The sequence below is a fragment of the Syngnathus acus genome, chromosome 15 (assembly GCF_901709675.1).
Source record: "Syngnathus acus chromosome 15, fSynAcu1.2, whole genome shotgun sequence".
In the NCBI taxonomy this organism is placed as follows: domain Eukaryota; kingdom Metazoa; phylum Chordata; class Actinopteri; order Syngnathiformes; family Syngnathidae; genus Syngnathus; species Syngnathus acus.
Window position 1 is genome coordinate 280,788 of NC_051100.1, and position 16,118 is coordinate 296,905.

Sequence of the window (16,118 nt, forward strand, 5' to 3'; positions counted from 1 at the left end):
CTTGAAAACATGAACCACATCTACATCTCGTTGTTGCAAATGAATCTGTCCAAATTGTTGTCTTTTTTTTTTTTTTTTTTTTTTTGGGGTGATGATGATGATGATGATGATGATGATGATGATGATGATGATGATGATGATGATGATGATGATGATGATGTGCCGTCTGGTCATGATAAAATGGGTTCATTTCCAGCTTAGTGTTTGTGAGTATGAATGAATGGTTGTCTATATTGATACGTATGGGCCCTGTAATGAAGTGGCTTTAATTGGCCTGCCTAAAGACGTCAGCTGGGATATATCGGCGTCGTCTTAATTCCTGAAAAGGATAAGCCATTTCGAAAACGCTACTTGCATTCCAAGACATTCATGCTTCCAAAAGCTCAGTTGTTTTGATTTGTGCCTTAACGTTGAGAGACCATTAGGCATGTGAAGTTTTCCTAGAAGTGTGCACGATTGCCTGGCGACCAGTCCCGAGTGCGCCCTGTCTCAGTTGGAATGGGCTGACATGCCTGGAAAATATTGCCTTTGAATGGAATTGTGCTCTTTTATTTTCCTACAAATGTCATGTGTTTTGCATGCTTGCTAAATGCCCGAGTGTTGCTTGTACTTTTGAAAGAGGCGATTTTTTGCAATGAATTGATGCCTTTTGGGGAGAGGATGAGGCGCAGGAAGGCGGGGGCGACTTTCAGTGGGGATGCAGAAGCCTGCCTTGTCTGCATGGATGTTGCGCACATGCACGTGCACTCGCAAGCGCCCGCCCGCCCGCCCGCCCGCTCTCACTTGATAACGGCCAGAGCGGCAAGGCCTGGGCTCACTGTTGGAGTTAACGCGTGCGTGTCCACTGCGCCAGCCAGCCAGCCCGACCGCCCGCCCGCCGCCGATGCGTGGAGGCCGGCCATGGATCACATGGGACTAGCGGGGGCACATCTGCAGCAACACGCGCACGCGCAGGAGTCTATCAGTTTTGGAATCGACCAGATTCTCAGCACCGTGGAACAAAGTTGCATGCTGAGTGCGAGGATGCACGAGACGGATTACGGACACCCGCTATACAACTGTAACCCCAACAATGGCTTCGCGTGCGCTCACGGCGGCGGATATAACTGCAACAGTGTCCAACTCGGCGGCCCTTACCACACGAACGTGAGCGGGCCCAATCCCGCTGGGGTCATCCGCGTGCCTGCGCACCGACCGCTGAGCGCCGGCAACGCTTGTATGCCGCCGGTAAACAACATAAGCGCGCTCACCTTCCCCTGGATGGAGAGCAACAGACGATACACAAAGGACAGGTTCACAGGTAGGACAACTGAACACAATAGAATAGAATAGAATAGAATAGAATAGAATAGAATAGAATAGAATAGAATAGAATAGAATGATGGCACGCTATTGACATCAAGTCCACTCAATTTAACATGTTGAACTGACATCAAATGCACACAGGAGAAACTTCAATGCGAAAGAAAATATGCAGTGACAAGAATAAAAAATGAAGCACTTTCGTGACAATATTAAAATAAAATATACAATATACAAACAAATACAAAAATCATTGATCATCCGATTGGAAGAAAATTTATATTTGAAGACGATCAAATGAAACCATTAAAAAGAACACCGCAGCACGGCCAATACGATGTTAAATGTATGCCTTTCTGACAACTTCAAACTAAACATTTATTAGTTGCATGTGTCAATGTACGACTGTAATATATATATATATATATATATATATATATATATATATATATATATATATATATTACAGTGAGAGAGAGAGAGGTATAATCATTTTCATTCTCAATCATTAGGATCTTTTTTTGTCTTGTTCTTCTTGTTTCGGTCTGTCCAGTGTCTCTCTCACCCCTCACTGTAACGCGTCGTGTCGGACACCCCTACCAGAACCGGACGCCGCCGAAGAAGAAGAAGAAGCCGCGGACGTCGTTCACTCGACTGCAGATCTGCGAGCTGGAGAAACGCTTCCACCGCCAGAAGTACTTGGCGTCTGCCGAGCGGGCCACCCTTGCCAAAGCCCTCAAAATGAGCGACGCTCAGGTCAAAACCTGGTTCCAAAACAGACGCACCAAATGGAGGTGGAGCATTTTTCACGAGTACTCTCACCTGCATGGCAGCGGAAATACTGAATTTTTGGAGTAGGTTAGGGTCACCTTGAAATCACGGAGTTCAACATTAATTAAATAATTCATTCATTCATTCATTCATTCATTCATTCATTCATTCATTCATCCTGCACCAATCATATATATATATATATATATAATCTCATGTAAATCATAATCTGATGACATGGAATGATCAAATGAAATAGAATGCCAAAATGCAATCTGGATCCGATTCGATTCAACAGCTTGTCATTAGTATGGTCCCGCTTGAGTAACATATTTCGTTCAAATCAGACAAAATTCTGCAGGCAGCAAATCATTTCTGATTGGCGACTTGAGAAATATGTTTAAAAACGTGTTTGTTTGTTTTTAATCTCCCGCTGTTTACGGACGACGTGGCAAATTTAATGTTGTCAAACATAATCCAAGTCGGAATTGTCCATTTTTAATGGAAAGATAATTACGAAAAAGAAATCTGCATTTATCATGAATAGAGAGGACACACACACACACACACACACACACACACACACACACACACACACACACACACACATAAACCCATGCACGCATGGATAAATCCCGCATAGCCGGTAATAATCGAATTTGTCGTCATTTGAAACTATTATCCATTATTCCATGCGCATTTAAACACCTTGCAATTTGGATGGACTGTTTGAAAGAATTTAAAAATAATATATAAAAATAAGTCCGGTTTTTAAACGTCATTTTTTAATGAACAGTGTTCGAACGCTGCACCTTGAAAATGCTGGGACAAAAAAAAACCCAACCCAATTTGGGTTCAAATTGCACAAAACAACCAAAGAATTTTTTGTGCAAAACAACCCGAGCATGAAAGCAGCATTTTTAAGCATGTATATTTATCTGAATGATGCTATTTTTTTTATTCACAATTGAATTGATTTAGAAATCCTTTATTTGAAGCCTATCAATCAAAGCAGGAAAAATGAAAGAACTTAAGCCTGCATGACAAAATGTAAATGATGCTATGCAACTTCAGTGAGAACAAATACCGGAGCCAACTTCCAAACAAACTAACATTTGATTGATTGATTGATTGATTGATTGATTGATTGATTTGTATTATTTTGGATTTGTGCGCGCGCTGGCCTGCTTGTGCAGGCGGCAGACGGCGGAGGAGAGAGAGGCGGAGAGGCAGCAAGCCAACCGGATTCTCATGCAACTGCAGCAGGAGGCCTTCCAGAAGTCCATCAACCAACCGGTCACACCGGACCCGCTATGCCTGCAGAACAGCTCTTTGTTCGCCCTGCAGAATCTGCAACCTTGGACCGAGAACACTGCTAAGATCAGCAGCGTGTCAGCCTGCGAGTAGGTAGGTAGGTGGCCGGCCAAAGGTTTCTGCATGCGCACCAGCCCACGTGACTTGCGCCGGCCTTTCACGCTGGAAACGATTTGGTGCTCGCCGGTCCATTTTCCGTCCTCCTTTTCTCTGACTGAATGTGCCTCCCTCCGGATGGGGTCCCCTGCACACGCCCCGATGATCCGCCATCAGTCATGAGAAAAAGAAATGACTTTTATAAGGCGTTGCTAATGGACTTCAAGTTTTTTTTTTGTTTTTTTTTTTAATCTATCTGGACCATTGGACAGCAATGTAAAATAGAGAGCACCTTTCAATATATGCCAATTGTTTAACAAAAGATGTGAATGGCTTTTTGTATGTATATGGGCCTACAGGCCAATAAACAGGTATGGTGAAAATACACCACCAGACAAGATTTCAATGTGACATTTCACATTTTTGATGAACATTTGTCAAAGGCCTTCACTTGTAAATCATTACAATTTACGATGGACGAAATGAAAAAAAAAACGTGCTATATTATGCTGCTGCATTTCTTACCAAACCACCAATTTTCTTTTATTTCAATTTTTGACTTAACTGCAAAACCATTTTGTGCATAGTGTCGACAGTCGACCAGATTTTTCTAACCAAAAAGTGTCTATTACTGCTAACGTGTATTGTACGTCATGGTCACGCCTATATCTGCAATCCAATTTCCATTCATGTTTGACATTTGACTTAAATGCAGTTGTACATCACAGCTGCTACTCTCAAAGACAACCGCAATAATTAAAAAATGAACTCTTGGTGACAATCTCCCGAAGGGATGGATATGTTACAAAATGATTTGAATTTAACATTGTTCACGTTGCATTGGATTTTTTTGGGGTTCAAATATTCTCTTTTCTTGGAAAGCACGAACGCTGCAGCGATTCTTTTTGTATTTGCAAGTTGTCCCACTCACCACAAGCACGAAACGTACACGATACGCACTCAAACAGGCACGCGCACAGCACACGCACACGCAATGGCCGCAGTTCTGGCTCATCAAAACTTGACTGCTTGTGCATATAAATTGTATCAATTTAATGACATATATCTATCATTTCTTTCACTATTTGAACGAGTTGCAATTGCATCATGTTGTGTAGTGAAATGTGTACTATGAGATCAAAATCTCAGAGGAATACTGCATTTTATGGAAAGAAATATGCGTACCAGTGTCGAAGTGTAATGTGACATTCCCCAGGACAGGACACCCTAACCCTTTCAACACGGGAAACTCTTGGAATCTCTCTCTCGCTCTCTCTCTCTCTCTCTCTCTCGCTCTCGCGCTGTCTCTCTCGCTCTCTCAGCTCTCTCCTGCCACCTGCTGTACACTGGCAAGTATAGCAAATGAAATCTTGAATTGCTTATTATGGAGCAAAATGACTCAATTAAGCTTCATGCATGATTTTAAGCAATCTCGCTTCATTTTCTCTACGGCGACATTGTGCAGTTAGCTCAACAGAATGAAATGATTGTAGGCAGTGGCTAAACAACCAAGTAGTAGTCAGTAGTATTGCAGTTTTAGCAGGAGGGGTGTCGAGATTGCTCGAAAATTGCAAGGTGAAATTTGCGAGCTCTGCATGACGAACAATTGCAATGCGCTTCCTTCATCACTTGAGGAACATTTGGGATGGCGACATTTTGCTTGCACCTCTGCTGAAGAAAATAGTCACGGTTGGCTGCTTAATCATCAATAGTTGAATTCAAAAAAAGAAACACCACAGGACAAGGTAGAGCATAAAAAGACTATTTGGAAAATGCATCAGTGCTATGCATCATATCGATTAAAGGTGTCTGGCAAGTATAAAAATCAAATGTCTATTGTTTTTATTTGATAAAATACAAAAAACAAAGGACGTCATGATTGTTACATAAGAGAAGAAGATTTTGATGTGAACTGTTATCTCCCATCATAGATCATGCTTACATGATCATCAAAACGTCAAAGTCTTGACCGAGATCCACGTTTGTCCCAATCCTAATGTGCTGAATACAATCTAGATTTAGCGTAGGTAGACCAGCACTTAACCAGACAGAAATATTTGTATATGGCACATTCAATGGACTGTAAATAAATGGAAAGAAATGTTGCTGGAAATTAATGAGGGATCATATGATTAGTCTGCATGTATCTTGTTTCTTCCCCACTAAATTCATCAGGCAAAGTCCCAATGTTTGCAGTTTGACCTTTCCTCCCACGTACTGTAGCTGCAGCGTTGGAATGTTCCCTTTAATTCCTTAGTTACTATCTATCGCTCGTCTTCTCCGTTCTTTCCATTTTCCGCTCCGGCTCGCTCGCTCGCTCTCCTGCTCGACAACATCTGGATGGGATTTGAGAACAAAAATGGATTGTGTTACTCACTGACTTTTACTCTCTGTCACGGATCGGATGGAGCACGGCGACCAAATGCAACTTGGACCAGCTTGGTTTATCGGAGGAACGCAGAAGACAGACAGACAGACAGACAGACAGACAGACTCGGCAAACTGACATGACTTAACAAACCAATAACGAGACTGACTGACCGGAACGTGAGACAAGAAAACAACAGGACATGGACACATCAAGACATAACGACGACAACACACAATGATCCGACGGGGAGTGGAGTGACACGCAGACAGGACTTGAATACAAAACACGAAACACGAGGCAGGTGACCGCGGTTACATTGATTGAGGTGACACGGGAGGGGAGGCGAGGGGAGGGGCGAGGGGAGGGGAGGGGCGACGCCAACACAAACCGTGGCAACCTAGACACAGCAAAACTGGGGACGAGACGTGCCACTCACTCTCTTACTTTTAGTAGCCCTTCTCCAAATTGGGCTTCATAGCTGAACAATGAATGGTGTCATCATTTCCAAACGCATAGACACCTTAGCCGCCACATTTACATTTACCACTGGCAATGAAACCCAAGAGGCACATTGAGCATCTTCAAATAGTGCTTTTGAAAGGCAAGCGCAAATACGGAAGGATGGCCTCCTAACTTGTATTGTTTTTCAAGCTTCTGGATGATTGAAGAGCTCATGCCAAGGCTTCAAGCCATTGTCACCGATGAGAAAACTCCTTGTTTTCAAATGTGCATTGGAGCACAATTGCTGCTGCTCACCTCTGCCAGAAGCGCTTCTCCAACGTACACAGACGGGATGGGCGGGCCCACCATACATACATACATACATGCATACATACATACATACATACATGCATGCATACATGGATGGATGGATAGCTAGCGCTTTGCACTTCATATTGCACATGCAGTACAGTGGTTGTCCACTTGGGGACGCCATCCTCACGACACGTTACTTCTACGTAGATTCTTTGCCTTTCACGTTGATCAATGGAGGCTGTATTGATTTGTCAGTCAGCATGCTCCAACTGTACCTCAGTATTTTATGATTGTAGCCAAGGGACGTGCCATTTGCTGATGTGCCCCAAGACAATCATGGAGTTCCTGTTTCTGTTATCGGGTTCCCTTAGTCCCACATCAGGCCTAGAAAAATCCAAGCAATGGTAAAGTCAATTCGTTTCAAACATTTCTCAAAATAGAACATGTGAAGAGCCTAGAAGGGATTTGACTGCTTTGAAATGTTTGTGGGAAAAGTGCATGTCCGCATCATGTACGTCTTTGGAATTGTCACCCTCTTTCCCAATCTGGAAGAGAAGCCCTCGTCGATTGATGCGAGTATTGGGTTGCGCAAAAATCAAAATAAATAAAAAGCCCTACTTTTGGAAAAGTTGCTGAATGAACATCAGCAGATTTGCAGCGATGCCCACCTGTAGAGTTGTGGACAGGACATCTTCAGTGAGCTGGCCGTTAATCCCACTTTGCTCTTGTTTCTTACGTTTGTTTTCTTCAATAGGTCCTTGACTCTGCCCCATGTGTCACAATCAGCCAGCTGAGGCGTTGGAGCAAAAGGTTACACACAAAAGCACCGTGTCCAGTCAAATAAGCTCAATGAGTAGTCGTTGGAGCTCCAGTTTACACGCTTCCATTCGACGCCACCGTTTGGACGTGGACCACAAATACAAGTAGTATTTCAAATGGACGCTATTCGGACCGTAGCAAGCGCTTTGAAAAGTCTCGACACTGTGCAAAAAACGAGATGACCTTTCCCACTATTCTGTAGTAAAGCACGCGTTGTTGTATCAAGCGCCGAACAAGCACAGGCATGACTCCGATCCTGCCAAATGAGCAAGAGAAAAAACCCCAAATACTGCCATTGCTACAGGGGCTTGCATGACTCACCGGCCGATGAGGGATGGAAAGCCCTTGGTTGCTTTCACGGAGGAAGACGTCCCCCTGGTTGGCACTCATTGGCTTGAGACTTCTTTTGCTTGGTGTCAAACTAGCATAAAGCCTGTCTGCAAGCACAGCACAATCCAGATGCCTTTACAAGCAAGAAGCTTGGTTCCTTGCTTTGAGCTGAAGACGGAATTTTCTGCCTTGTTACTGTCAGGAATTGTGCTCCGTGCCTGCTGCCTGCTTGCCTGCCAGGCAGTGCCGGCCTGCCTGCCAGGCAGTGCCGGCCTGCCTGCCAGGCAGTGCCGGCCTGCCTGCCAGGCAGTGCCGGCCTGCCTGCCAGGCAGTGCCTGCGTGGCTGCCTGAGTGGCTGCCTGCGTGGCTGCCTGCGTGGCTGCCTGCCTGGCTGCCTGCCTGGCTGGCTGGCTTGCTGGCTGGCTGGCTGGCTGGCTGGCTGGCTGCCTGCGTGGCTGCCTGCGTGGCTCCCTGCGTGGCTGCCTGCGTGGCTGCCTGCGTGGCTGCCTGCCTGGCTGCCTGCCTGGCTGGCTGGCTTGCTGGCTGGCTGGCTGGCTGGCTGCCTGCGTGGCTGCCTGCGTGGCTCCCTGCGTGGCTGCCTGCCCGCCCGCCCACCTGCCTCAGTTAGAATTTGAAAAGACTGCAGTCAAATTCGGGGAGCTGGTGTCTGATGACAAGGTCAAGTCGGAAAAGTGAAAAGCCTTAGGGCTTGCTGCAGGCTGGGGGTTTCAAAATCAAATAACAGACGCATTGGATCCATTCCACAAAGGTAGGTGTCAGGCAGGAAATGACAAGCATATTGAAAGGTTATCAAGTGGCGGTGGAGATTCAATATCATCATCGTTCTGTTTGAGTGAGCTATTAGGCAGGATCCCCAAAATGTCAACTCCATTTTTTTCATACGCTCAGCACAAGAGCCATTTTTCATTCTTGCGTCAAGGTCAATGAATTGTCATGACTTACTAGTCGGGGCTGATGCGAGCGGATGGCGGGAGACCTCTGGGACGGCGGACAGATCGGAGAGTGTTCCACTGCGGGACAAATCAAGGCCCATGTCCTCAAAAGCCAGCGTGGCTGCAGCGCAGCTGCAATGGGCTTGGAACAAGTCCTGTCATCACAACCAACACCACCACCACAGCAGCAGCAGATTTCATCATGTGTGACAATGACAATAAAGACCTATTCGATTCGATTCGATTCTATTTCCAATATGCTTGATCAACAGCTGCATTGCATAAGCAGCAGATATTTGAGGAAGTTGGCCGAGGTGACGACACGCTTCGGCCATTTCTCATCTTATCCTGGTTATTGCCAAAGGCATTTCCAGATGGCGGCAGCGTGCTTTTAAAGCGGCCGGCCGGCCGGCCCGCCGGGCGGACACGTGGCACAAACAATGCATGCTATTGCTGAAATTGTCATTTTCATGTCGGGCAAAATATGAACGCAATGCGACCTTTGCCATGTCATGCGTTCCGATCGTGGCGTATTGACTGCACTTTTTGGCATTGTTTTTCAATGTGGCTTTTGCTGTTTGCGTCAACATCCTCCTGCCTCATTTTTGTTGGGGTGGTGTCCATCTTGACTTTTTCCATGTTTTCTTGTTTGGATGAATCTGCTCGGATTGTGGTGTTTGCTTGAGACTTCAATTCATCATGGGGCGTCTGATGTGACCACTGGCCCCTCGATAGAAAATGGCTTTTCACCTGTCGATTGCAATGGCTGTCGTGAGAAAAATCACCTCTTTAGTCTTTGCCAAGCGGGCGTCCTTCTGCAAGCGGCAGATCTGCTTTTGAAGACCAAGGTTGTTCTCCTGCAGCTGGCCGATTGTTTCAATGAGCTGGCAGATGTGCTCCAAATAGCCAAGTCCTGAGCCCAAAGGATTGGAGCTCCATTCCTGTGTCTGGAGGAGCAGAATCAAAAAGGTCCACAATTAAGACTCAACTCCCAAAAGCATTTTTGCTGGGTGCAGATTGCTTCAGCCCAACAAAAGCAGGATAGCCAGATCTCTTGGGAGTTTCTACTGTCCTGTCCTGTCCAGCGACTGGAAACGCAAACAATGTGGCTTGCAGAGTGACATCATGCATTTCCTGCCTGCTATGCACAAACTCTCCTTATGAGCGCACAGACACAGCGCCGTGCTAGAAGAAGTAAACGTCAATAATGATGCAATGTCATTGGTCTCTTATCCAATCTTTCATCTATTAAGGTTGATTGGAATGAAGGTTGAAGGAGTGTTGGCGTTCTGCTGCTTGTAGCGTCGTCATCATCATCGTCGTCATCATCATCGTCGTCATCACGAGTGAACTAACTAACTAACGAACGAACGAACGAAGCAACTCACCTCATGGAGTATGCAGCATTTGTCGTCACGAGCGGCGCTCCCCTTCATGTCATGGCGTGATTGCTTACAAGCCTTGAAGTTGAGCTTTTCAATCATCTCCCGGTCGCCCTCCGGCGCTGCGCTCCGCTCATCTCTTTCCGGATCCTCACAAAGGTGCAGTTCCCTTCTTGAAGAGCTGATCCCAACCTCTGAGTGAGAAATGTCACAGCGCTGTCCATGTCTGCTTTGCTGAGCAGAGCGCGCCGAAGGCTCCGGGTTTAAACGAGACGAGTCACAGGACGATTCGCGACTGTGGACGGCAAAGCTCTGGTCGGAGCCCGTGGACGGAGAGTTAGCGCTGGACAACTCCACTCCAGAGTCCTCGGACTCAAACTTGTACAAGCTGGTCAGCTGCGAGCCTGAGAAAATTCCCGGCAGGTAGTCTGCGTTGCCGTAGCGTGGACGACTTTGTCCTGACTTGTCATCAGGCTGACAATCCACCAAAGAGTCTTTGGAGCCACGCATTGACAGCTTGTGTTCACAAGCTGCGGAGAGAGTGGCAGGGAAGTTGCCAAATAGCTTGAGTTTGGTCAGCACAACGCCACTGTCCACGACTGTGTCTCGGGCCGCTTTGCCTGCAAAGAAAGAGCAAATATGTAAAAGCCTGGCATGGTGCACTTCCATTGATCTCAACAAGGAAGTCCGTGTCAAAGGTGCCCAATGTGCAGACTATGGCTGAGAAGAAAATGACTGCAAGCTGTAGCCACCCACAAGCACGTGCAAGTGAGCGCTTCAGACTTTCCAAGTGCCGCCTCGCCACCGCCACCACCACTTCATCCATAGACTCGATGCTGATACCACTGCTGGCTTTTGGGAACAAAATGACCATATCTGTACTTGTTTTTTGGGTGGGGCTTGCACGCCACGCCACGCCACGCCACGCCACTCTGTTTACCTTGTAAATGGCAGTGCCTCAACAGTCATCAATCGCACCGCACTTGACTGACTTTAACAACAAGGCAGACTGTGTGCCTTTCTACAGGGTGAATTTCAGATGCCACCAAGGCAAATATGAGATTAAAAGTTCTTTCAAGCGCTAAATCGGAGCCTTTTATCCTCGAGGGAGAGAGAGAGAGAGAGAGAGAGAGAGAGAGACAGACAGAGAGAGAGAGAGATGGGCCCACATAAGCTTTCCTTACACAGCCTTCTAAAGGCTGAGTGACTCTTGTGCTATTACTCAGTGTAAGATGGAGCAAGACGGGGAGGGAGGGAGGGAGCGGTGCAGTGGAAGCACAGGCCCCACCCCACGCACACACATAACATGGGAATGTTATTGTTATTCCACTTTGTTCTGGAAATGTGCGGAACACCCAATTGCTCACAAGCTTCTTTTTTCTTTCCACTGTTAAGATTTAAATGCTACTTGGACTCTTTTATTGTCATTAACACATGACACAAATTCACGTTTCAAAGTTTAACACCATCACAGATGTTAGATGTTAAAAGATGATGTTAAAAGCCAAGTTGATGCATGTGCGAAGATGAACTCAACTGAAGCATGTGCTGGAAATCGGTACAATGGAAGGGGGGGGGGGGTGTTATTGCTGCACAAAGCTGAATAAACAACTGTGCAAAAGTATCATCTGGCATGGAAGGCAGTTACACAACGTGCTTATTATGGCGGCGGCGGCTGCTGCCGCTGCTGTAAAGTACAGAACTGTACAGTCGATTAGATTGTGTAACTCAACAGTATAAAAACAACAGAGTATCTTTGGTGTGAGAGCCAGAGCCAGAGCCAGAGCCAGAGCCAGAGCCAGAGCCAGAGCCAGAGCCAGAGCCAGAGCCAGAGCCAGAGCCAGGCTTGTTTTGATTTCTCTCCTAATCTCTTAGCCACAGGCCGTAGTATTGTTGAATGGTAGTCACTCTGGCAAAAAGGCTGCTAGTGATGTGTTTTTACCATATCGCTTTCCAAAAGCTCACTTCCTATTTTCACCTCTTTTTATTCACCTTTGTTGAAGTCAAACAAACATATTTAGAATCTCGTACTCAGGAATCAGAAAACGACTTTTGTTGTTTGAAGAATTGCATAATAATCAATCACTTCAAACTTGTAATAGAATCACAATTCCAAAGTAATGCGTAATGAAGTGGGCAACATTTTGCCAAACAAGACATTAGCCCATGAAAGGCAACACTCGGCCGGCCCCAAGGCACAACATCCTGCCTGCCCTTCATCTCTCAGATCAGACCAACAACATTGTTAGGTGGAAAGAAGGATGGGGGGAAATCGGCATTTTTTCAAGAACAGTCAGATGGAGCTTTTTCTCAGAAAGAGGAGGGGGGTAGAGGAGGGTATAAGCTGCCTTTTCTCATGGGGGGGGGGGGGGCTGTCCTTTTGAAAATGAAATACTCTCACCCCTGGAACAAGGTTGCAGTGCCAAAGTTCACATCAACTAGAAATTCTGCGCTTTCTCTCTCTCTCTGTACTGAGCTATAGTACGTATGTGACACTCTGGTCTCATGTCAGATAGTATTTGACACTGTACTGTACTTTATTGTCAGTGTGCCGTCATCATCTACTATACTGTATACCTAGAAGCTATCCTTTGTGATTTCTGAAAGACTCCGCGAACAACACCTGGTGGACTTTAATGATACGTCTTCTACGACGACCGGCGTCATCCAGACAGGTGTTGCTCTCATGCAGTGGTGGCGGCGGCGGCACAAAAAGCTCTTGCGCAAAAAGCTCTTGCCTATAATTGTCTGCAGTCACTGACTGACTTGCTTTATTGCCTGCCTGCCTGTCTGTCTGTCTGTCTGTTGGTCTGCCTGTCTGCCTGCCTGGCTTTGTCTTTGGCTAAAAGCAGCGACATATAATTACAAATAGGTCATTCTCCCTTCCAAACGTGACTAAGCCGCTTTTGCTTGTTATTGTCTAAAAATGTCCTGCTCATTTCCCGCCATACAAATGTGACATTCCACACAACAGTGGGATTGTGATTCACTTGGGTTCCCTCCCGCCCTCCTCGACAGGTGGTGTTGCTTTGCCTGAAGCTCAATGCATTTCAGCTGGGTGAGAGAGAGAGAGCGAGAGAGCGAGAGAGCGAGAGAGCGAGAGAGAGAGAGAGAGAGAATGAGGGCAAAAAGTGGTCAACGGGTTGTCAAGTCAAAAAACACAGCTTTTTGTTGTTTTGACATGCACTATAACAACATTTTTGCATCCTCAATTCTTGCCCCATGCATGGATAATATTCTGTCTAGTAAGCAGGATGAAAAAGGGCCGCTTTTGACCAGCGCTCACGAGAATTAGGTTTGTTGCTCAAAGTACAGCTCGCTGTATTTTCGCCTCTGTGTTTTAGACGATAATCACGGTGCCGTCAATGTGAGAACAAGCAGCAGCGGCAGAATTCCTCTACATATCACTTCCTCTCTATTTTTGCCAGTCACTGGCCAGCCACCTTCTTTCTCAACACATGGGCCTGTTTGAGTCTCGGCGGAATCCCTGTTTGCCAGCACCGCCGTGTCATCAAAGTCACGGATGGACGAGTCCCAGACGCTGCCTGCAGAGTCTTTCTCAAAATGCCTCCCCGCTCTCAGCTCCACCCATGGCTTATCAAAAACATTTGGATAAGAAAAGAATGTCTGTCACGGATCAGAGTTGAGCAGGGCGACCAAATGCAGGCTTTATTGAGGGATAAGGTAGTTGGAAGCGAGGACGAGCGCAACAAACCAACCTAACTTAACAAAACAATAACTGGACGGACGGACGGACTGACCGGGACGTGAGACAAGAAGCCATCAAACGTAAAGACGTCAACGATGCGACAGGGAGGGGAGCGAGGGGCAGACAGGACTTAAATAGCAGACAGGTAACGAGAGGCAGGTGAGGATGATCACACTGATCATGGGCACACGGGAGGGGAGGGGAGGGGAGGCGCCAACAGACACACAGACAGAAACCACGACAATATGGACACGAGCGGGGACGACAGACAGAGAGAGTCCTGTAACGGAGGCATCGCTTCCATTGAAAGTTGACACTTTTCCTTTACAGTTTGAACGACATGTTCACCTGGAAAGCATATTGTAAAAACAATTCAGGCCAAATGGCATTTTCTATTTGACTGCCGCTCATTGTTGAAGTGCACCATTTGAACTGGACATCCATCCTCATGACTCAAGATCGAAAGAGATCTGTGCACTGGAGTTGAGGCGGCTCCAGATCATAAGCCTGTCCCGATCAGATCGTGACTCGAGCAGCTTTCAAATGAGAAGGCTGCTGCATGCACGTGTACAGTGGAAGATTGACAATGGGCCACACGACTCCAAAACTCAACTAAAAGTCACAAAGCGGAATGATTGATCCTAAAAGAGAGCAAGGATTCTTGCATAGCAGGTGTGCACGGTAAAAGAGCTGAAAGGAAGGCCTCTCCGACCGAGTAAGGCTTGCGCATGGAATGTGCCGCAACCTGACACCTGAAAAAAGTCGAACAAAAGCGTACAATACTGCTCCGGCCGGCCCACCGTGCGCCCTTTCAAAGTGTTTGGAGCAAATAAAACGTGATTCCTAAGGTTGGCAGCTGTAAAGTGAAAAGATCCCATTTTCCATGCATTGCTTCTAAAAATGCGGGTTGATGCCAAACCATTGATTCTGACCGTCTGGAACTTGACATGAGCACAACACACAATGTCAACTTCAAGACATTTCAAGACAAGCAAGGCTTGGGCAAAAAGTTGAGCGTACCTTTCCTCCAAGGAGCCAGGACGGAGAATGACCTCTGCCAACGGATAATCAGCCCGCTCTTTTTCCTCTTGACGCTCATCTTGTCACTGCTCTGGGAATGTACGGAACGCTCGCCCTGTCACTTAATTCTGACGTTGGGAAGAAGAAGAAGAAGAAGAACAAAGAATTGCTTTTCTTCTCCCTCAAAATGGAAGGAAACGCTGGCTGTCTTTTGCCGAGTCCTTGGATAGGGTCACGATGCCCATGTTTGCTGCAGCTGAGGGAAATGAAAGGGGCCAGGCTCCAACGGGACAAATTGAAGAGAGAGAAAAAGCAAGAGGACTGGCAGAGTGCCTGCCCAAGGGAATGAGATAGTGGAGAAATGTGGAGGAATGTGCTAAAGAGCAAGTGACAAGAGGTGGAGGAGCGGGAGCGAGAGGAGGAGGAGGAGGAGGAGTCACAATGGAGGCTTTTAGGCCAAAAGGACATACGTCGAAAATCAAGCAGGAAATGAATGCTGGCTGCATCCGTTCTTCCCTTGGGCTTAGGGAAATACTTTCCACTCGGAGCCTAGGCTAGCGAGTGACAAAAGCTGCGGAACACATGCTCACAATTGTCATGGTGTTACAATCAGCACATTTCATTTCAACCACAAACCCAAAATACATTTCACAGTTCCATAGGAAAGTATGTGCTGATTTCATTTTTACTTTTGAACTCGTTTTTTGTATCACTTTTGTAAACATTTTAAAGTCAAAGTGACTTTCAGAAACATTTGCTGAAAATAAGCGTTTATTTCCAGGTACTCCGCTCAAATGAGTGTGCAGAGTTGAATAGCTTGCCGCTTGACCTCTTTTGGCTCTGCTCATTCTGTCCACAATCGGTGCGGACCCGACGAGCGCACGGAAGCGGCCAAGGCAAGAGAAGAGATCAGGCCAAACGACAACGTGGAAGCAGGAAAACCGGGATTGGGAAAAAAAGCCAAACAAAACTCAAAGACACGAGGAAGGCAGGGCAGGGCAGGGCAGGGCAGGGCAGGGCAGGGCAGGGCAGGGCAGGGCAGGGCAGGGCAGGGCAGGGCAGGGCAGGGCAGGGCAGGGCAGGGCAGGGCTGGCTCGCCACAGCAACAATTAGCAAAGAAAGACAACACTGAACTAAGCCATTCAGTTATCCCACTACCTTGATTTCAAACATGAGACTGGCAGCCACTCTTCCTCAGTCCTCTTCCATTTTCTCTCGTCATCATAAAACCGAGATACTAAAGGCTTGCTCAAACAGCTCCATTTGTCCACCCCATCTCACTCTGCCATTAGATT

The 16,118-nt window shown here is 46.6% G+C and overlaps 2 protein-coding genes and 1 long non-coding RNA gene across 5 annotated transcripts; 1 reads left to right on the forward strand and 2 right to left on the reverse strand.

The window, feature by feature from the left end:
- The first annotated feature begins 822 nt into the window (after positions 1–822).
- Positions 823–3,503, forward strand: LOC119134371 (T-cell leukemia homeobox protein 1-like). Its single transcript, XM_037271000.1, has 3 exons — positions 823–1,300; positions 1,856–2,096; positions 3,270–3,503. The coding sequence occupies exons 1-3, from the start codon at positions 901–903 to the stop codon at positions 3,478–3,480; spliced, it is 852 nt and encodes a 283-aa protein (XP_037126895.1). The 5' UTR covers positions 823–900; the 3' UTR covers positions 3,481–3,503.
- Positions 2,909–15,285, reverse strand: si:ch211-250c4.3 (uncharacterized protein LOC100535981 homolog). 3 transcript variants are annotated; one of them, XM_037270964.1, is made up of 8 exons: positions 14,824–15,283; positions 10,101–10,714; positions 9,498–9,659; positions 8,723–8,867; positions 7,751–7,866; positions 7,279–7,400; positions 6,886–6,994; positions 5,320–5,819 (listed from the first exon to the last, which is right to left on the reverse strand). In XM_037270964.1, the coding sequence occupies exons 1-7, from the start codon at positions 14,900–14,902 to the stop codon at positions 6,895–6,897; spliced, it is 1,338 nt and encodes a 445-aa protein (XP_037126859.1). In that variant the 5' UTR covers positions 14,903–15,283; the 3' UTR covers positions 5,320–5,819; positions 6,886–6,894. The 3 variants fall into 3 exon arrangements, with proteins under 3 accessions (XP_037126860.1, XP_037126861.1, XP_037126859.1); XM_037270966.1 differs by lacking the exons at positions 5,320–5,819; positions 6,886–6,994; positions 7,279–7,400; positions 7,751–7,866 and adding exons at positions 3,349–3,430; positions 3,519–3,662 and having other exon boundaries at positions 8,725–8,867; positions 14,824–15,285; XM_037270965.1 differs by lacking the exons at positions 5,320–5,819; positions 6,886–6,994; positions 7,279–7,400; positions 7,751–7,866 and adding an exon at positions 2,909–3,662 and having other exon boundaries at positions 8,725–8,867; positions 14,824–15,285.
- Positions 5,320–6,658, reverse strand: LOC119134376. The gene is made up of 2 exons (XR_005100319.1): positions 5,966–6,658; positions 5,320–5,921 (listed from the first exon to the last, which is right to left on the reverse strand). It is a non-coding gene; the product is annotated as an uncharacterized LOC119134376 (long non-coding RNA).
- Positions 15,286–16,118: the final 833 nt, after the last annotated feature.

What these genes read in the sequence shown, in the direction of transcription:
- LOC119134371 (XM_037271000.1), top strand. Translation starts at nt 901, where the DNA reads ATGGATCACATGGGACTAGCGGGGGCACATCTGCAGCAACACGCGCAC. An exon ending in CACAAAGGACAGGTTCACAG is followed by an intron (nt 1,301 to 1,855) that starts GTAGGACAACTG and finishes CGGTCTGTCCAG; the next exon opens with TGTCTCTCTCACCCCTCACT. An exon ending in AACAGACGCACCAAATGGAG is followed by an intron (nt 2,097 to 3,269) that starts GTGGAGCATTTT and finishes CTGCTTGTGCAG; the next exon opens with GCGGCAGACGGCGGAGGAGA.
- si:ch211-250c4.3 (XM_037270964.1), bottom strand. Translation starts at nt 14,902, where the DNA reads ATGAGCGTCAAGAGGAAAAAGAGCGGGCTGATTATCCGTTGGCAGAGG. An exon ending in AATGCTGCATACTCCATGAG is followed by an intron (nt 9,660 to 10,100) that starts GTGAGTTGCTTC and finishes CTGCTCCTCCAG; the next exon opens with ACACAGGAATGGAGCTCCAA. An exon ending in TCCTGTCCACAACTCTACAG is followed by an intron (nt 6,995 to 7,278) that starts GTGGGCATCGCT and finishes GGATTTTTCTAG; the next exon opens with GCCTGATGTGGGACTAAGGG.